Source organism: Orbicella franksi, chromosome 11 (genome assembly GCF_964199315.1).
Source record: "Orbicella franksi chromosome 11, jaOrbFran1.1, whole genome shotgun sequence".
NCBI lineage: Eukaryota > Metazoa > Cnidaria > Anthozoa > Scleractinia > Merulinidae > Orbicella > Orbicella franksi.
In genome coordinates, this window is record NC_138155.1 from 5,430,175 (window position 1) to 5,451,267 (window position 21,093).

Genomic DNA, 21,093 nt, shown 5'->3' on the forward strand with positions numbered 1-21,093 from the left:
ATATATTGTTTATAAATATACATTTATGCCTGGATTTATAAAAACGTTAATGAAAATGTCACTGTTTTAACAGCAACTCAGTGCAACCGTTTTCTTTCTCGCTAAAAACGATCTCCAAAGTATGCGATCAGTAAAAATTCGAAGAAATGCCAATTTTTACCTCCACTCTCTTACCTGCCTTGCTTTACCCCGCCCCATTTTCCCATAATTTTATGGAGCAATTTTCAGGCGTTAAGGACTCTTAGACAAAGGTCTGTAGCTCACTTGCAAAAAAACGAACTCTTCATTAACAACGTTCTCGTCAATCCACACAGTCATCTAACAATTACATTACTGTGAAGTATATATGAAATAATTCATATTTGAACTGCGGTAGTAGATGAAAGTGAAGTATGATCATCGCAGTAAATTTTCCAATTTAAGTTGCTTAAATTGGAAAATTTACTGCGATGATCATACTTCACTTTCATCTACTACCGCAGTTCAAATATGAATTATTTCATATATACTTCACATCATTTCACTCACGGGAAGATATGAAGTCAATTAATTGACCTCGCTCCCAATGTGTGGCTTCATAGCTCAGTTGGTAGAGCATCGCACCGGTATCGCGGAGGTCACGGGTTCGAATCCCGTTGAAGCCCTGATTTTTTTCAGGCTTCTTCTTTCCAGTTGCTTAAATTGGAAAATTTACTGCGATGATCATACTTCACGTTCAATTACATTACTGGCAACAAAGCATTACTTTCTTTTTAATTAACGGCCTTTTACCGCTTTCTTAGAGTTCTTTAGTGTGCTGTGTGGCTTTTTCAAACAGAGTGACTGGATCGATGACAGTTATCATCCGGCATTTCAATTTACATTAAGTGGAACTGTTTGCAACTTAAGTCTGACATTTGAATTGCCAGTGAAACTCTTTATACAGCTGATCCCACGAACAGTATATTTTAAGTCCTTGTTTCAGCCTTGATTATTCCAAGATTAAATTTAAAATTCTCCTAGTCTTATATTTCCAACCCATTGTGTTGTGTTATTGCACAAGACACCGTTACTCTCATACGTACAGTCGGCCTGCACACACCAGCGTATAAGCAGAAGTAACATATGCGGATGTAGTAAGGTGCTGTCAAAGGAGCTCAGCCATGGCATTTTAAGTTATTTTGGCCGCGTATAAGATTAGCTTAAAATTGAAGGAAACCTGAAATAGGTAGATAATAATTTTAAATTATATGAAGTGTCCCCAATTAGTAGAGACGTGATTCCTCTCGGCTAAAAATTTCGACGCGTTAATAAAGTTTATGCAATGTATGTCACAAAGATAGATAAACACCAATGAGATAAAAATAATCCATAATGGAACAAGGATGGTTAAGGATGGTGAAGATTAACATGGATTACGAACGAGGGACTTGAAAAATGTAGGCTAAACTTTTCAAGATGCGGAAACCACCCCATTTGTTAAGACATTCTGACAACAACAGGCGCTAAGTATGTCCATGTAACCTGTAGTGCGTTTTTCTAACCGGGAGAAAATGGGTGGCGACAAACCATTAGAGTAATTTTGACACGAGATGTGCTTAAAGGAAGAGGGGAGGGTAGTGAAGGTGGTGGTGGTAGTTGGGGGGGGGGGGGTCACAGGTCAGAGGACGGGGAGGGGACTAGCTGTGGTGGACTAACATTCCATCAAGGGAGATTTAGCAATATTTGTAACTGCGTCGGGCTGCGAAACTGCAGGTAAGCGTCAAGTTAGATCTGATAAGTCATCTGCCTATTGCGCTCTCATCACATTTCTCTAAAGATCGAACACGCGATTACCTTACTCATTTTATGTAAGTTGAGAATTTGGCGATACATCAATACAATATCCTAAATTGGTGTATTTTTGTTATTCTCGCCACCTTTCTATTTGATATTTGCTGAAAACACAAGGAGAACTCGTTAAATTTTCATCATCCTTGGGAATCAAAACACGGATAAAAAGTAGACACAAAAAGACATTGTATTAGCTGTTACATTCACGTTATAATGTTGATGTAACTTGTGAAAGATACACAAAGTTGAAAAGCAGCGTGACATGAGTTTGGAGTGTAAAATATGGGTCATTAAATTTGTGACGTAATATTTGATGTTTTTTCTATTCATATTTCACAATGGATGAAAAGTATACAGCAAGACCCATTTAGCTGTTAGATTTACTGTAATGTTGACGCCACTTGTAAATTAAAAATAAAGCCAAGAATGAAAGCTAACAAAGTTTTGCTTCATCATTTCCTTTCGTCTCGATTTACCAGCCGCTGTTCAGGAGGGTAGCCTGCGCTCTTTTCCCGGAACTCAAGTCGGTTAGTCTTTTTTCGGAGAGGGAAGATAGCGGGGAAAATCGAACCGGCCACTTGATCTCCTGAAAAAGGTGAATTTCTCGCGACATGCGTTTGAAGTGTAGCATATCCGTCATTAAATTAATAAACGTCCATATTTGATCTTTTCAATTCATCTTTCACTTTTTAATCAAACAACTGGTTTGCGTAACTTGTTGACAGTGAAATGAGTCTACAGTGAAAAGAGACATCACTTCAAGAGCATGACTTTTTCATTTTGTAGCGACATCATCCAAAGTAAACAAGTACAGTAAACATTTCATGATGTTTCGTGCCGGTATAAATCTGCTATCAGCACGTTTCATCGTGTACTTTGTCAGTTGTTGTAAATCATTCAGGATGAGGGCTCTAGTAGCGGTTTTGCTCTTTACTTTCTTGGGAACGGTGTCTTCAGAGCCCTTCATCGAGGCACAAGATCCCTCATTGGAAGACAACGCACCCAACACAAACGTAAAACGGCATCACAACAGCTGGTGTTCGGTGAGAATATCAAAAATATCTTGACTGGTATGGGATGAAATAAGTCTTTCTCTGGGTATCTAACTACTGGCATTGCACAACTTAAGCCAAAAAATCTATCTATCTTGTTGGTATTCATTGGTATTACACGATGGTAAAAATACAACTAAAATACATTCTTAGTATAGACTTTTGAACGGGCTAGGATATATAAGTCAAACTGGTAACTTGTACCTTGTAGAAACCTCTGATTTTACCGAGATTCAGCAATCCTGCTTGTAAATCAAAGCCATTTTCGCTAAGAGATATCATAGTTCTCTCCGCAGTTGTGCCTAAGCTCTCTCATCAGTGCATTCAAATATCTGTGGAAAGGTGTTTTATTTTCCTGTAACAAGCAAGTGACTGTTAAACGGTGTAACTTTACCGACGTGAGCCACGCGCGAAAAAGTGCGTGCATACGTTTACGCGCGATCTCTTGCGGTGAACACGACATCTCTCACAGTGAACGCGCTATCTCTTACTATACGGTGGTCGCGACATCTTTTTCGTTTATCCTCGCTTATTTCGTTGTTCAGAAACCGCTATCGTCAGTTATAAGATTCTGCTCTCCAGTATAGATAGGTGCCAGTCATCCCTGGAGTTTAGCATCACGAAACCAACTTCTGAGAACAAGCTACTTCTCCTCGTGTTAAATCTTGATTGAAAAATCATTTTGTCCAAGCCCCTCGATACTTACAACTCATTTTTAGCTCTTTTGAGGTCCTTTTATGAGACAATCTGCGCTAAGAACTCGTAGCTACCGGATCCAATTCAATTCAGTTCAAATTCCCATTCAAATGAGAACTAAATCATGAATCGATAAGCTTGGATTTTCATAAGGAAATTCAGAAAAACAGCGGCGCTGATCGAATGCTAAATTTGCTAAGTTGCGTTCGGTTCACTAACGTTGCACTCTGACAATAAAGCATGTATTCCATTAATTAAGATCTACATTGTCAAACTGTAATTACATTGGCCTTTTAAATGTAAGGAACTCCTTGACACAAGCTTTGTAATAAACTTAAGATAGGATTTCATTTGATACAATTTTCTTTTTTAACTTCAGCTGCGCCATTTTAAGGCTTGCAATCTACTTTAGAGGCAGGCCAAGCAATTTTTCTTCTCTCAAGAAAAAAAAAAAACAGTTATTACATCAAGATTTCTGTGTTGTTGGAACACCTCCAGAAATATCTATGTTTGACTAGGCTTTCTCCTTGTTGGCTTCGCTTGAATCACCGTAGTCAGTCTAACATGACCTTTTAAGCTGTTATAATTTACAAGCTTTATCTGTTCCCGTGACCTGGTGGCAAAATCGCGGAAGACGTAAACAAAAGCAAAAAATAACCGAAGTCAATCATTTGCTGTTTCAAAATTACGGCAAGATGATATCAGATTTTACAACGCGATCTGATAACTACATATTCGGCATGAAACTGTGTTTGTCATAGTTTCCTTGATACAAAACTGATCTGCGCATGATTAGATTTTGCCAAAGAAGATCCTCGTCGGGGACTTGCATTAAATTTAACAGATTTCTTTGGTATGAAAGTTATTCTTTATATAGAGGCGTTTTGGTTTAAGATAAGAAATAAGCAGAAATGCTGCATGTAAATAGTCTTATTATTCACGGGGGATAAAGCGGTATTCTACCCTTTACGACAAAAACTAGTTAAGGCCACAAATTAAAGAAAAAAAAAACCAAGTTCACTGCAAACTTAAAACTGCATTCTCGTTTCACGGAAATAGCCACGTTAAATCATATCGTTTCAGCAAATCACGTAAAGAAAGTGAAAAAGTCATTTTTCATAAGAATATGGCAATTCTCGGCGTACGATAATAGCCTCTACCACTCTCGAGGTGCAATTTCGGTTATCGAGAAAAAAGCACGAGAAATACCTAAAAAAATATTAAAACTGTCAGGGATTGACGTTTTTTTTTTACTGATATTGACTCTTGGAGGCTCACACGGGAAAGCGTGGCATATAACAAACCGTTTATGGCATTGATTACAAAAGGACATCTCTACTGCTATTAGCTGTCATGGAAACCATAAAGACAGTATTTGCTTTACCAGCTGCAGGAGAAAGGAAAACTAACGTTAGTGGACTAAATGTCAACATCATTTGCCCGAAATCTTTTGCAACTATTACTGTGTACCATTGAATGGTACACATTAAAAATGCAAGGTGTCTTAATACCTCTGCGTCCGGCTCTAAATAAACCGATCCAAATTATATTTGTTGAAAACGAGATAGAAAATTGAAGGATGAAACTAAAACAAATACAAACATTTAGGACATCCGAGAAGTGGTTCAAAACCAAGTTTACATTAATGGCTTTTTAAACAGATCCATGCGGGCTCAAAAGTAAACAACACGAAATTCTCCTTTCATCTTTTTTTAATATGTTGCTTTCAATTTTCTTTTCTTTTCTTGACTTACATATAATTATCAAATATACATACATTTCATGTGTAATACATCAAATATTAAATGGTACTCGAGATACATAGTCATTCAACTGAATTATCGAAGTATTCGTTGTGATAATTTTCAAAGAAAGACATTAATGAAAAAAAATTAAACAAAAAACAAACAAACAAAATAAAAACAAAGCAAACCAAAAACCCAAAACAAAAAAAAAAAAACAAAATAAAACAAAAACACGAAAGGTTAAGATTAGGAAAGACTGAAACGGAAAAAAACTTATGACTGAAGCAAAAAAAAAGTAAAGTCTGCATGCGAGCCAAGTGGCCCATGACTGACTGAGGCAATGTCTATGAAAACATTATGACTGAGGCAATGTCCGTAAAAAAATTATGACCGAGGCAATTTCCATGAAAACATTATGACTGAGGCGATGCCCATGAAAAAATTATGACTGAGGCAATTTCTATGAAAACATTATGACTGAGGCGATGCCCATGACAAAATTATGATTGAGGCAATGTCCATGAACACATTATGACTGAGGCAATGTCCATGAGAAAATTATGACTGAGGCAATGTCCATGAAAACATCATGACTGAGGCGATGTCCATGACAAAATTATGACTGAGGCAATGTCCGTGAAAAAATTATGACTGAGGCAATGTCCATGAAAACATTATGACCGAGGCAATTTCCATGAAAACATTATGACTGAGGCAATGTCCGTAAAAAAGTTATGACCGAGGCAATGTCCATGAAAACATCATGACTGAGGTGATGTCCATGAAAACATTATAACTGAGGCAATGTCCGTGAAAAAATTATGACTGACTGAGGCAATTTCCATGAAAAAATTATGACTGAGACAATGTCCACGAAAAAATTATGACTGAGGCAATGTCCATGAAAAAATTATGATTGAGGCAATGTCCATGAGAAAATTATGACTGAGGCAATGTCCGTGAAAAAATTATGACTGAGGCAATGTCCATGAAAAAATTATAACTGAGGCAATTTCCGCGACAAAATTATGACTGAGGCAATTTTCATGAAAAAAATGATGACTGAAGAAATGTCCATGGGAAAAAAATGAGACTGAGGTAATGTGAATGAAATAAATATGACTAAGGCAACGTCCGTAAAAAAAATGATGAATATGGCAATGTCAATGATGAAAACATTATGACTAAGGCGATGACCGAGGCTAGATCCTCAGTTTGCCTGTTATTACCTATGGCCCTGAAGGATTAAGAAAAGCGAACTTCAACGGGTGAGAAATTCTCGCTCATAGCAACTTTCTTTTTTCTCGTAAGTTCTCGCGCGTTTAGAGATGCGCCACACTCGCGTTTTAGGTGCAGAGATCCCAACCAATGCTTACCTAACTTTTTAAAGATGCTACTTTTAGCCCTCCCCCAAATCTACATACCTGTATTCCACTCGTGGAAAACTATGCATTTGCACAGTGTTCGGGTGGAGATTCGCGCCCATATCAACTTCCTTTTCTCTCGTAAGCTCTCGCGCGTTTAGAGATGCGCCACACTCGCGTTTGTTTTAGGTGCGGGGATCCCAACCAATGCTTACCTAGCATTTTAAAGATGCTATTTTTAGCCCTCCCCCAAATCTACACACGTGTATTTCACTTGTGGAAAACTATCGATTTGGACAGCGCTTAGGTAAGAGATTCTCGCCCATATACTCTTTCTTTTCTCTCGTAAGCTCTCGCGCGTTTAGAGATGCGCCACACTCGCGTCTTCGGTATCGGGATCTCAAACTCTGCCTACTGGACTTTTTAAAGATGCTAGATTTGGCCCTTCCTCAAATCTACACACGTGTATTTCACTTGTGGAAGTCTATCGATTTGGACAGTGCTTGGGTGAGCGATTCTCGCCTATATTAACTTTCTTTTCGCTAGTAAGTTCTCGCGCGTTTAGAGATGCGCCACACTCGCGGTTATGGTGTCGGGATCTTAAACTATCTTTACTGGACTTCTTGAAGATGCTAGATTTGGCCCTTTCTCAAATCTACGCTCGTGTATTTCACTTGTGGAAATCTGTCGCTTTGGACAATGCCTGGGTTAAAGATTCTCGCCGTTTTATATCTTTCTTTCACTCGCGTGTTTTCGCGCGTTTAGCGATGCGGCAAACTCGCGGTTAGGTGTGGGGCTCCCAAACCGTGCTTACGGGGCTCTTTAAAAATGCTAGTTTTGGCCCTCCCCCAAATCTACACAAAGGTATTTCACTTGTGGAGATCTATCGATTTGGACAGTGTTTGGGTTAGAGACTCTCGCCCATATCAACTTTCTTTGCTCTCGTAAGTTTTCGCGCGTTTAGAGATGCGCAAAATCGCGTTTTAGGTTCCAGGAACCCAACCAATGCTTACCTAACTTTTTAAAGATGCTACTTTTCACCCTCTACCAGATCTACACACGTGTATTTGACTTGTGGAAGTCTATCGATTTGGACAGTGCTTGGGTTAGAGACTCTCGCCCTTATCAACTTTCTTTTCCCTCGTAAGCTTCCGCGCGTTTAGATATGCGCCACACTCGCGTTTTAGATGTGGGGATCCCAACCAATGCTTACCTAACTTTTTAAAGATGCTACTTTTAGCCCTCCCCCAAATCTACACTCGTGTATTTGACTTGTTCAAGTCTATCGATTTGCACAGTGCTTAGGTTGGATATTCTCGCCCATATCAACTTTCTTTACTCTCGTAAGTTCTCGCGCATTTAGAGATGCGCCACACTCGCGTTTTAGGTGCGGGGATCCCAACCAATACTTACCTATCTTTTTAAAGATGCTACTTTTAGCCCTCCCCCAAATCTACATACATATATTTAACTTGTGGAAGTCTATCGATTTGAAAAGTGCTTGGGTGAGAAAATCTCGCCCCTATCAACTTTCTTTTCTCTCGCAAGTTCTCGCGCGCTTAGAGATACGCCACAGTCGCGTTTTAGGTGTGCGGATCCCAACCAATGCTTACCTAACGTTTTAAAGATGCTACATAAAGCCCTCCCGCGAATCTACACACATGTATTTGACTTGTAGAAGTCTATCGATTTTGGACTGTGCTTGGGTGGGAGATTCTCGCCCCTATCAACTTTCTTTTCTCTCGTAAGTTCTCGCCCGTTTAGAGATACGCCACACTCGCGTTTTAGGCGCGAGGATCCCAGCCAATGCTTACCTAACTTTTTAAAGATGCTACTTTTAGCCCTCCCCCAAATCTACACACGTGTATTTGACTTGTGGAAGTCTATCGATTTGGACAGTGCTTGGGTTAGAGGCTCTCGCCCCTATCAACTTTGTTTCCCTCGTAAGCTCTCGCGCGTTTAGAGATGCGCCACACTCGCGGGTTTGGTATGGGGATCTCAAACTATGCTTAGTGAACTTTTTAGCCCTCCCCCAAAATCTACACACGTGTATCATAAAGGCTTTTGTTCTTGGGCCATCGTGGTTTAACGAGGAATAAAACACAAATAGCGGTGATAAACATATTAAACTTACGCATTTTAATAACTTGACGTTATTAAAATGTATTTAACTTGTGGAAGTCTATCGATTTGGACAGTGCTTGGGTGAGAGATTCTCGCCCCTATCACATTTCTTTTCTCTTGTAAGCTCTCGCGCGTTTAGAGATGCGCCTTACTCGCGTTTTAGGTGCGGAGATCCCAACCAATGCTCACCCCACCTGGGTGGGAGATTCTCGCCTTTATCAACTTTGTTTTCTCTCGTATCTTATCGCGCGTTTAGAGATGCACCACACTCGCGTTTTAGGTGCGAGGACCCAAACCAATGCTTACGTAACTTTTTAAGGATGCTACTCTTAGCCCCCCCCCCCTAATGTACACACGTGTATTTCACTTGTGGAAGTCTATCGATTTGGACAGTGCTTGGGTGAGAGATTCTCGCCCTTATCAACTTTGTTTTGTCTCGCAAGTTCTTGCGCGTTTAGAGATGCGCCACACTCGCATTTTAGGTGCGGAGATCCCAATCAATGCTTACCTAACTTTTTAAATCTGGTACTTTTAGCCCTTCCCCAAATCTAAACACGTGTATTTTACTTGTTAAAGTCTAGCGATTGGGACAGTGCTTGGGTGAGAGAATCTCGCCACTATATCAACTTTCTTTTCTATATTAAGCTCTTGCGCGTTTAGAGATGCGCCAAAGTCGAGTTTTAGGTGCAGGGATTCCAACCAATGCTTACCCAACTTTTTAAGGATGCTACTTTTAGCCCTCCCCCAAATCTACACACGTGTATTTAACTTGTGGAAGTCTATTGATTTGGACAGTGCCTGGATGAGAGATTCTCGCCCCTATTAACTTTGTTTTCTCTCGTAAGCTCTCGCGCGTTTAGAGATGCACCACACTCACGTTTTAGGTGCGGAGATCCCAACCAATGCTTCCGTAACTTTTCAAAGATGCTACTTTTAATCCTTCCCCAAATCTACCCACGTGTATTTGACTTGTGGAAGTCTATAGTTTTGGAAATTTCTTGGGTGAGAGATTCTCGCCCCTATCAACTTTCTTTTCTTTGGTAAGTTCTTGCGCGTTTAGAGATGCGCCGCACTCGCGTTTTAGGTGTGGAGATCCGAAAGTAACTAAAGATACTACTTTTATTCCTCCTTTAAATCTACACACGTGTATTTGACTTGTGGAATGCTATCGATTTGGACAGTGCTTTGGTGAGAGATTCGAAACCCCTATGAACTTTCTTTTGTCTCGTAAGCTCTCGCGCGTTTAGAGATACGCCACACTCGCACTTTTTATTTATTTATTTATTTATTAAGCTTCGGCCTTCTATTACATATAAAAAAAAAAAGAAAAAGAAGAGGAAGCAAAAAAAAAAACAAAAAAAACAAAAAAACAAAAAAAACAAACAAACAAACAAACAAGACAGCAAAACAAAACAAAATGGCCAGGGGAGCCGCTACAGCTTAGGTGTAGAGATCCTAACCAATACTTACCTAACTTTTTAAAGATGTTACTTTAAGCCCTCCCCCAAATCTACACTCGTGTATTTCACTTGTGGAAGTCGGTCGATATGGACAGTGCTTGGGTGAGAGATTCTCGTCCATATCAACTTTCTTTCCTCACGTAAGTTTTCGCGCGTTTAGACGTCCGCCATAATCACGGTTTAGGAGCGCGGATCCCAACCAATGCTTACCTAACTTTTTAAAGATTCTACTTTTAGGCTTCCCCCCAAACTCTACACATGTGTATTTGACTTGTGGAAGTCTATCGAATCTGACAATGCTTGGATGAGAGATTCTCGCCCCTATAAACTTTCTTTTCGTTCGTTAGTTCTCGTGTGTTTAGAGATGCGCCACAGTCGAGGTTTAGGTGCGAAGATCCCAACTAATGGTTACCTAACTCTTTAAAGTTGCTACTTTTAGCCCTCCTCCAAATCTACACACGAGTATTTGACTTGTGCAAGTCTATCGATTTGGACAGTGCTTGGGTTAGAGATTCTCGCCCCTATCAACTTTCTTTTCTCTCGTAAGTTCTCGCACGTTTAGAGATGCGCCACACTCGCGTTTTAGGTGCGAGGATCCCAACCAATGCTTATCTAACTTTTTAAACATGCTACTTTTAGCCCTCCCCCAAATCTACAAACGTGTTTTTGACTTGTGGAAGTTTATCGATATGGACAGTGCTTGGGTTAGATATTCTCGCCCCTATGAACTTTGTATCCTCGCGTAAGTTCTCGAACGTTAAGAGATGCGCCACACTCACGTTTTAGGTGCGGAGATCCCAACCAATGGCTACCTAACGTTTGAAAGACGCTACTTTTAGCTCTCCCCCAATTCTACACACGTGTTTTTGACTTGTGGAAGTTTATCGATATGGACAGTGCTTGGGTTAGATATTCTCGCCCCTATGAACTTTGTATCCTCGCGTAAGTTCTCGAACGTTAAGAGATGCGCCACACTCACGTTTTAGGTGCGGAGATCCCAACCAATGGCTACCTAACGTTTGAAAGACGCTACTTTTAGCTCTCCCCCAATTCTACACACGTGTATTTTACTTGTGGATGTCTATCGATTTCGACTGTGCTTAGGTTGGAGATTCTCGCCCACATCAACTTTCTTTTCTCTCGTAGGTACTTGCGCGTTTAGAGATGCACCATACTCGCGTTTTAGGTGCAGGGGTCGCAACCAATTTTTACCTAACTTTTTAAAGATGCTACTTTTAGCTCTTCCCCAAATCTACACACGTGTATTTGACTTTGGAAGTGTATCAATTTGGACAGTGCTTGGGTTAGAGATTCTCGCCCTTTACAACTTTTCTTTTTTCTCGTAAGTTCTCGCACGTTTCAACATGCGTCACTCTCGCGTTTTAGGTGCGCAGATCCTAACCAATGCTTACCTAACTTTTTTAAGATGCTACTTTCAGCCCTCCCCTAAATCTACACACGTGTATTTGACTTGTGGAAGGCTATCGATTTGGACAGTGCTTGGGTTAGAGATTCTCGCCCTTATGAACTTTGTTTTCTCTCGTAAGTTCTCCTACGTTTAGAGATGCGCCACACTCGCTGTTTATTTGCGGAGATCCGAACCAATGCTTACCTAACTTTTTAAAGATGCTATTTTTAGCCCTCCACCAAATCTACACACGTGTATTTAACTTGTGGAAGTCTATCGATATGGACAGTGCTTCGGTTGGAAATTGTCGCTCCTATCAACTTTCTTTTCTCTCGTAAGTTCTCGCGTGTTTAGAGATGCGCGACAATCGAATTTTAGGTGCGCGGATTCCAACCAATGCTTACCTAACTTTTTAAAGATGCTACTTTTAGCCCTCCCCCAAATCTACACACATGTATTTGACTTGTGGAAGTCTATCGTCTCTGACAGTGCTTGGATGAGAGATTCTCCCCCCTATCAACTTTCTCTTCTTTCGTTAGCTCTCGCGCGTTTAGAGATGCGCCACAGTCGAGTTTTAGGTGCGAGGATCCCAGCCAATGCTTACCTAACTTTTTAACGATGCTACTTTTAGCCCTCTCCCAAATCTACACATGTGTATTTGTTTGTGGAAGTCTATCGATTTGGACAGTGCTTGGGTGAGAGGCTCTCGACCCTATCAACTTCCTTTTCTCTCGTAAGCTCTCGCACGTTTAGAGATGCGCCACACTCGGGTTTTAGGTGCGCGGATCCCAACCAATGCTTATCTAACTTTTTAAACATGCTACTTTTAGCCCTCCCCCAAATCTACAAACTTGTATTTGACGCGTGGAAGTCTATTGATATGGACAGTGCTTGGGTTAGAGATTCTTGTCCCCATCAACTTTCCTTCCTCTCCTAAGTTCTCGCGCGTTTAGAGATGCGCCACACTCGCGTTTTGGGTGCGCGGATCCAAACCAATGCTTACCTAGCTTTTTAAAGATACTACTTTTAGCCCTCCTTCAAACTCTACACACGTTTTTTTTACATGTGGAAGTCTATCGAATGTGACAGTGCTTGGATGAGAGATTGTCGCCTGTATCAACTTTCTTTTCTTTTGTTAGTTCTCGTACGTTTGCAGGTACGCCGCAGTCGAGTTTTAGGTTCGAGGATCCCAACCAATGCTTACCTAACTTTTTAAAGATGCTACTTTTAGCCCTCCCCCAAATCTACACACGTGTATTTTAGTTGTGGATGTGTATCGATTTGCACAGTGCTTAGGTTAGAGATTCTCGGCCACATCAACTTTCTTTTCTCTCGTAAGTCCTTGCGCGTTTAGATATGCGCCACACTCGCGTTTTAGGTGCTGAGATCCCAACCAATGCTTACCTAACTTTTTAAAGATGCTAATTTTCGCCCTCTTTCAAATCTACACACGTGCATTTGACTGGTGGAAGTGTATCGATTTGGACAGTGCTTGGGTGAGAGATTCTCGCCCTTATCAACTTTCTTTTCTCTCGTAAGTTCTTGCACGTTTAGAAATGCGCCAACTCGTGTTTTAGGTGCGGAGATCCTAACCAATGCTTACCTAACTTTTTAAAGATGCTACTCTTAGCCCCCCCTCCCCCCCCAAATCTACACACGTGTATTTGACTTGTGGAAGTCTATGGATTTGGACAGTGTTTGCGTGAGAGATTCTCGCCCCTATCAATTTTATTTTCTCTCGTAAGTTCTTGCGCGTTAAGAGATGCGCCACACTCGCGTTTTAGGTGCGGAAGTCCCAACCAACTCTTACCTAACTTTTTAAAGATGCTACTTTTAGCCCTCCTCCAATTAAATCCACGCACGTGCATTTGAGTCGTTGAAGTCTATCGATTTGGACAGTGCTTGGGTTAGAGATTCCAGCCCTTATCAACTTTCTTTTCTCTTGTAAGTTCTCGTGCGTTTAGAGATGCGCCACACTCGCGTTTTAGGTGCGGAGATCCGAACAAATGCTTATGTAACTTTTTAAAGATGCTACTTTTAGCCCTCCCCCAAATCTGCACACGTGTATTTGACTCGTGGAAGTCTATCGATTTGAACAGTGCTTGGGTGAGAGATTCTCGCCCTTATGAAGTTTCTTTTCTCTCGTAAGTTCTCGCGCGTTTAGAGAAACGCCACATTCGCGTTTTAGTTGCGGGGATCCCAACCAATGCTTATCTAACTTTATAAAGATATTGCTTTTCACCCTCCTCCAAGTCTACAGACGTTTATTTCACTTGTGGAAGTCTATCGATTTGGACAGTGCTTGGGTGACAGATTCTCGCCCCTATCAACTTTCTCTTCTCTCGTAAGTTCTCGTGCGTTAAGAGGTGCGCCACAGTGGAGTTTTAGGTGCGAGGATCCCAACCAATGCTTACCTAACTTTTTAAATGTGATACTTTTAGCCAATCCAGACTGTTGTAGTTCCTTAGTGCAAAATCTCCTCAATACGTTTTCAACCTTTTTTTACATTTTTGACAACTGCGAGACAAACGGTAAATTTGATTTCTGGTTCCAATCAGTTTTCAACAAATGTTGAAACCGAAATCTTAGTGTTTTTGTTTAGTCATGGTAGAACAAAATAGAGAGATTATCTTTTTTTACTGGACTAAACAATAACATTTCAATTTGGCAAACCAGCGGCGTATATGTTCAAAACAACGCGGGAAAATTAAAGCGAAATAAGGGCGTACAAGCGAATTTGAAAACAAAAAATCTTATACTTTTTACGCAGTACGACAAAGTGCTCCGAGGAAAAGCGAAATATGTGAAAGTAAATTAAGACATATTTCATTGTTTTTAAACTGTGGTAAATGGACCTTTTCGGCGATACGGCGACATTTTGAATTCTCAGGGGGCAAATTAGTATGCATTTGCCCCTAAGCATCTCATAACAACTATTTGAAACAATAGGCCCTCTGCGCGATTCGGTCACATGGTACGGAATTAATTATGCTGGGACGCAAGTTCAAAACAAAGGAAAGTCGAGCTGGACTGGTGCGAGTTCTTTTGCTTTGGAAGTCCCACTGCGCAACTTGCGTCCCAGCGTAATTAATTCCGTACCGTGTGACCGGATCGTGCGAAGGGCCCATTGAATTCAAAATGGCCGTCTTAGCGCCGAAAAGGTCCATTATAGGCCATTGAAGCACTATAATACTGAGTTAAAGGGTCACAGTCAGCTTTGGGACCGCGCTGACCGTGGACACTAGTTTTCTCACTTTGAAAAAAAGTTCATCTCAACCTGAAATCAACGATACGCGTCGAGTACATCTAGAAATCCGCTTCAGTCTTCGCGGGGTTTTGCTTGATTTTCAATCGTTTACTGAAAAGTCTGTTTTTGAGTGTGCTTTTGCTCATCCTATGATACATGTATTATTTTATCATATTTGGTTAAAAACAGTATGGATCGCGTTTCTGTGATATGCAAATTAGCTATGAAATGGTATCTAATGCGCATTTGCGCCGAATAATGCTTTTCTCGTTTTAACCCACAGAGACGTTGCTATTATGGCAGGTATTGCCAAAGCGGATATTACTGCGATGCTTATCGGTGCTGCCGCTCTAACAACCAACGTCCCTGCAGTCACCACGCACACTGTCCTCAAGGATGGTATTGTGATTATAGCGCGCGCCTGTGCAAGGTTGGCGAACGCCGTTGTACCAATCATTACCAGTGCTATAATCAGATATGCGTGGGTGGCAAGTGCCAGAATAGGGAATGTTATTATCACCAACACTGCAAAACAGGATATTACTGTGAGTCGCCGGGGATATGCAAAGCACTCTGTACATCAGACAGCGCTTGCAAGGATTCCCAGTGCTGTGCAAAGTACTATTCAGGACAGACGCACGGAATTTGCAGGGATCTCAAGAAACCAGAAGAGTGGTGTTTGTTGAAGGTATTGTGCAATTATAAGACATTAAAGGACGTAACTGTAGGACATACCATAGCCTGCGAGCAGCTCAACTTTGAGTCACACGTGCCAGCGAAGAGCGAACCGGCAAGAGGAAACGATCCGGCGGAGAGGAGTCTGGTGCGGAAGATTCGCCTCTCAGTAGTTTTGAGTTATTTGTGCGCATGCCCCAACAACAAAAATGTAATTAACTCATCATGGAGAGAAATGTCAATTCTCTGAGTTCAGGAGAAATGTTTGGAGGGTTCAGCCTCAATATCCCACGAAGTAGAATTTCGGACACTTTTTATCTCATTTCGGACAAATTTCGGACACGAACTTCGGACACTTTGTTGAAACATAGCTTAAGTACAGTAACACCTACAAAACACGAATGAGAATGAAACCACATATTTGAAAATGATAGTTTTACTGCACCCTTAAGGTTTCAGAAATACACCGACGAGAAAATATCACAAAATAATGTCAAGCCGTTACGTATCTCAGCTAGTGTCTCAACTAGAGTTCGCTTCATAAAGGAAACTAAGAGCTTTGGAGTTACTTAAAAGCTTTAAACTAGTTATAATAGACTAAATATTTCGGACGCTTAAGATTTTGGATTTTTAATAATTTCGGACGGTTTTCTTTTCGGATGCATTTTTTAGCCGAAATAAAAACTGTCCAATCTTGTTGCAAGGAATGTAGCTTTTTTTTGTGGGATCGGGGTGAAATAGGGATGTCAATGGGTAATTACGGTTACTATACTTGAATATTTATTTTATGTGTATTGGTGCTTCTACAGCCTAGCGGTTATCAATGTGGCTGTACTGAAGGCTACGAGTGCAAAAAATACAATTACTACTGGGGAAAGTGTAAAAAGAAGCCAACACCAAAGCCGACGTTGACGCCTGCTTGCTCGAGTGACAACAGCTGCCAGAAAACACAGTGCTGCTCTGGTGGCCAATGCAAGCCACGGAAGAAAGCCAAGGAGTTCTGTCCTTTCAAGGGGGTATTACTTTTTCCTGTGTTTGAAAATCGCGCAGAATAGGGAATCTCTGTTTACAATATTTGCCTCATTTGCATAAGCGTTTAGGTTTCCGATCAAGCTAAAAAAATATTAGTTTCTGTTTAACTGAATGGGTTAAAGGAGTTCAGTCACGGTTTGCGCATATTGAAAAGTTTAGCCTCAATTTTTCAAATTCGTCGTTTGTAATCCGCGTTAATCTTCTCCACCCATAGCCATCCTTGTTCCTTTATGGTTTATCATTATCTCTTTGGTGCTTTTCTATCTTATTAAACTGTTATTTTCAGGTTTCCTACCATTTAAAGGTAATTTTGTATGTGGCTAAAATAACTCAAAATACCGTGACTGAGCCCCTTTAAGGCTGCATACGATTGGCCCATTAAGCTTGGAGCTTGTCCCGGTTTCTGTGGCACGAAGCGACTATGACTGTTCCTACTCCACCCTGGATGGGATGCTAGTCCATCGCAGGGTTACTCCCAGCATTAAATTCACCGCTACCCATTTATACACCTGGGTGGAGAGAGGTACTGTGAGAGTAGAGTGTCTTGCCCAAGAACACAATACAATGCCCCCAGCCAGCGCTCGAACCCGGACCGCTCGATCCGGAGACAAGCGTATTAACCATGAGGCCATCGCGCCTTCCCTGATTGATAGACAATGTTTAGTTCTTTTTGCCTGACTATAGCTCCTGATTTTGCTAAGTTACTTCTTGGATTTGATTTTAGGCTGACATATACCACTGTGGTTGCATTGAGGGATATACCTGCAAGCAATACGAAAACAACGAATACTGGGGAACATGCGAACAGATCGTTCCACCAACCGAGGAGCCTGGGTCTGGCTTCGTGGAATAGTGTCGTGATCAAAACCAGTCTACGGCGAGCTGAACCAGCGACAAGGGAATTCACACAGTCCGCCGCATTGCTGTGATAGTGATTTACTTTGAATAAACAGGGGAAAATAATAAAACACATTTAACCAAACGCTAGTTAACGTCTGCTTGCCTATATGTTTTCTGATTATATACCTTCGAAATACTAATTTCTCACTAACCAAGCGCGTGGGCTGTATAGGGAATATATTGGCCCGAGGTCGACCGGTCGTGGCAGTACGAACCGAGCGCTGCTACGTCCGTACAAAAACACCCAACGGTCAATATTCACCAGTAGGGCTTGAGAATGCTAGGTTAGAGAGTATTTTATTATATGGCACTCGAAAAGAAAAAATACACGGCTTATGACCATTTCCATGGAAACGGTTCGTATGGCAAAATAAACAACTTATTAACCTCGGCAATGTACGGCAATGTCTCGGTTTGAGATTTCCCCGTAAAGACCTCACTCTTGGTTAATAAGTAGTTAATAACGGCTAGTATTTCACAAGAAACTGATTTTATTTGAATTGCAAGAAAATTACCTTACAATGCCAAATGGATCTGTAAAAGTCTGGAAATTCCTACGAGTTCTACCTTTACTTGACTTAAACGTCGACAGGCAGAGAGAAGATAAAAGATATTAAATCACGCCTTATTCTTTCATTTCTATCACATTGCAACCTAAGGAACAAATTTCAATACCTCTTTTAAGACTATTTCTAGAGAATAATCTGAAATAAGTTGTGAAACTGTGCGAAACATTTTCTCCTTGGAAACGCTCATTTCCTTGAATAACTTTGAGTTATATGCTGAAATAGTACATTTGTAAATACAGCTTATACTCCGAAAGAATAGATGTGATCAGTGGTTGCCTGAAGTGGAATTGAGGCTTATAAAAGCTTTAAAATTCAGCTGTGTTTGTAATGCTTGTAACTATTCATTGGTAATATCTAACATCAGAAAAACCATTTTTTGTTCAATCATCGTTTATAGATAAGCCCTGTGTTTGTGGGTGAATTCATTTTCGTAGTCTTGCATGATTTTTTGAAAATTAGGTAGGCCACTTAACTTTCCCAGATTCACAGTACAGATTGAAGATTCCAAGCAAAAATAGCGAACTGAGCAAAACAGGAACCAGACTAATTGTTTTGGGTTTATTTTTCTCGAGTGACACGCAAGTTTAAAGCAATTTGGCAATTGATTCAAATCACCTCATAAAATAAAAGATTTAGTTTAATCTTCAACACTCGTATGTTTCATGTTGAAATTTTGTTTTAAAAGAGCTTTTTTTTTCGGGGGGGGAATATCATTTTTTGCAATTTCAAAAATTCGCGAAGTAAAGTTAAAATAAAACAAATTTTGGTTTCGAGGAAGGTAAAACTGTAAATTCTCAGTTTAAACATTTTATATTGACGGTTATTTCTTAAGTTGTCCCTAGCAGCTGACGATACATTCTCTTTACATCTTTCAAAACAAGGTTTCTCTTTTTAAACATACCTGCTTAGAACTGAACAAATTCAAATCTTGGTGAAAAGGTACCGCTTTCAAAGCCCTTTGCGCCAAAACAAACATTTCATCGGATTAGAAAGAAAGTGTGTAACACTCTTAGCCAAATACGAACCTTCATCTGCGAACACATTTGTTCAGAAGATCTAGATAGATTGTTTTATGTTTCAAAGCGCATGGAAAAAGTCATACGTGGCAATGATACGAATCAATAGGTTCCAAGGTCTGCCGTTCCATCTTTGCATAAGTTTGAAGACTGCATGAAATGAGCGCCCTCAAGATGAACTTTCTTTTAGGCTTCGCGACACTGTTATCGTTAGTAGTTGCTATCCGCGGAGGAATCCAAATCGAAGAAGATAATGGAATATTACAAGATTATGTAATTATTTATTTTGTTGAACGATCTTTCAGTCACGGCTCTTACAACAAAAAGATTGTTTATTGGTCAAGTTTTCCCATAACGTAGCCGTTTAAGGGGTTCCTTCTTAACTACAGATTTAGAGCAGTTGCTAGGGGATTGCTGAAGGCGATATTTAGAAGAAAGCTGTTTTGAAGCGTTCTTCAGTGCCACATGGCGAATTTTATGAGGAAGCGTTTGCTTTGAAAAAAAGTATTATGTCGCGTGCGTAACTTGTGCCAGTCCCAAAACGTGCGTTAGAATTTTAAATCCCTAAAACGTAACTTGGAAAACGAGGAAGAGTTCCATTTTTCTTATGAATCAGAAATAACTTAGCCCTCTTTATAATCGTATGTATGAAAATACTATTTACACGTAAAAGAGGAAAGCTGCCGTAGAAAGTCTGTTAATACGGGAGTTAACAGCCTCACAACTTTTATGTTAAGGTGGCCATGGCTCAAAACAGTTTCCAGCAGTTAGATTTTGATGGGTCATTATAACCACTCTTTATCACTTGATGCTACCATCATAGTATAAAAAAAATGCCCAATCATTGGTAAACACGTTTTTATTATTTTCGTGATACAATGGGTTACCATAGCAACAGTATGACCTGCTGAAAACATCCTAAATTAAAGGTTTAGAGGCTTATAATTCAATAACGGCACGGTGAGTTTTTTATATTATGAAATTTTGATAAGCATGCATGATAAGACGTAACTTTTGGCAAAGTTTTAAAAACGTCTGTACATAGGGTTCAAAGCAACCTTAAAGTTTTGAAATGCAACTGTAGGTTTTGGACTGAAACCCTTTAAGGCTGGTTTTCACCAGCGACAAAGTCGTGGTCGGAGTTGTACTCAGAAGCGCAGAGTGTTACGATCTAGTGAAAATCGAACCGACGGAGTCAGAAGCAGAACACCCATTCCGTTTATGACTCCGTCGCTTACGATCTAGTGAAAACTACGTTGGGGAGTGGGAAGCAGAAACGGAAGATTTATATTATAGAGCACTTTGTCCTTGTTTACATAGCCTCATCTAAACACTAGGAGGGTTGGGAGAATTCGAGACAGTTATGCAAACTCGCGACGTAGTTGAGGGTTTGCATAACTTTCCAGAATTCTCCCGATCCTCCAAGTGTTTATATTAGATGAGGCTATGTAAATCCGGAAAAAGTGCTCTACTGCGTTTGTAAAATAATTCTCAAAAATACGCGCGAATCTAAAACGTCACAACCGTGTTTACATACTCTGATCTAAACACACCTATCGACCAATGAGAGCGCGCGTAGTAGTTCAGTTATTTTATATTTGTTCATAGAAAATTCGGGCTCGTTTTGTATTATTGTTAAATAGAACTCTTCTACACTTCTTATGTAGAGGCGTGGTGGCTTCATGGTTAGTGCGCTCGACTCGGGATTGAGCGGTCTGGGTTCAAGCCCTGGCCGGGGACATTGTTTTTTGTGGAGGCGCGGTGGTTTCATGGTTAGTGCGCTCGTCTCCGGATCGAGCGGTCCGGGTTTGAGCCCTGGCCGGGGACATTGTGTTGTGTTCTTGGGCAAGACACTTTACTTTCACAGTGCCTCTCTCCACCCAGGTGTATAAATGGGTACCGGCGAACTTAATGCTGGGGGTAACCCTGCGATGGACTAGCATCCCATCCAGTGGGGAGTAGAAATACTTGTAGTCGCTTCATGCTACAGAAA

The 21,093-nt window shown here is 40.6% G+C and overlaps 2 protein-coding genes across 2 annotated transcripts in view; one reads left to right on the plus strand and one right to left on the minus strand.

Moving 5' to 3' along the window:
- Positions 1 to 21,093, minus strand: part of LOC145502419 (uncharacterized) — a 113,876-nt gene that overhangs the window by 34,315 nt on the left and 58,468 nt on the right. The window lies entirely within an intron of this gene.
- Positions 2,679 to 18,142, plus strand: LOC145460379 (uncharacterized). Its single transcript, XM_081445160.1, has 4 exons — positions 2,679 to 2,855; positions 15,192 to 15,596; positions 16,393 to 16,599; positions 17,340 to 18,142. The coding sequence occupies exons 1-4, from the start codon at positions 2,715 to 2,717 to the stop codon at positions 17,466 to 17,468; spliced, it is 882 nt and encodes a 293-aa protein (XP_081301286.1). The 5' UTR covers positions 2,679 to 2,714; the 3' UTR covers positions 17,469 to 18,142.

Bases quoted from the DNA above. Each gene is read 5' to 3' on its own strand.
- LOC145460379 (XM_081445160.1), top strand. From the start codon at position 2,715: ATGAGGGCTCTAGTAGCGGTTTTGCTCTTTACTTTCTTGGGAACGGTG. The intron at 2,856-15,191 runs GTGAGAATATCA...TTTAACCCACAG, and splicing joins ATCACAACAGCTGGTGTTCG to AGACGTTGCTATTATGGCAG. The intron at 15,597-16,392 runs GTATTGTGCAAT...GTGCTTCTACAG, and splicing joins AAGAGTGGTGTTTGTTGAAG to CCTAGCGGTTATCAATGTGG.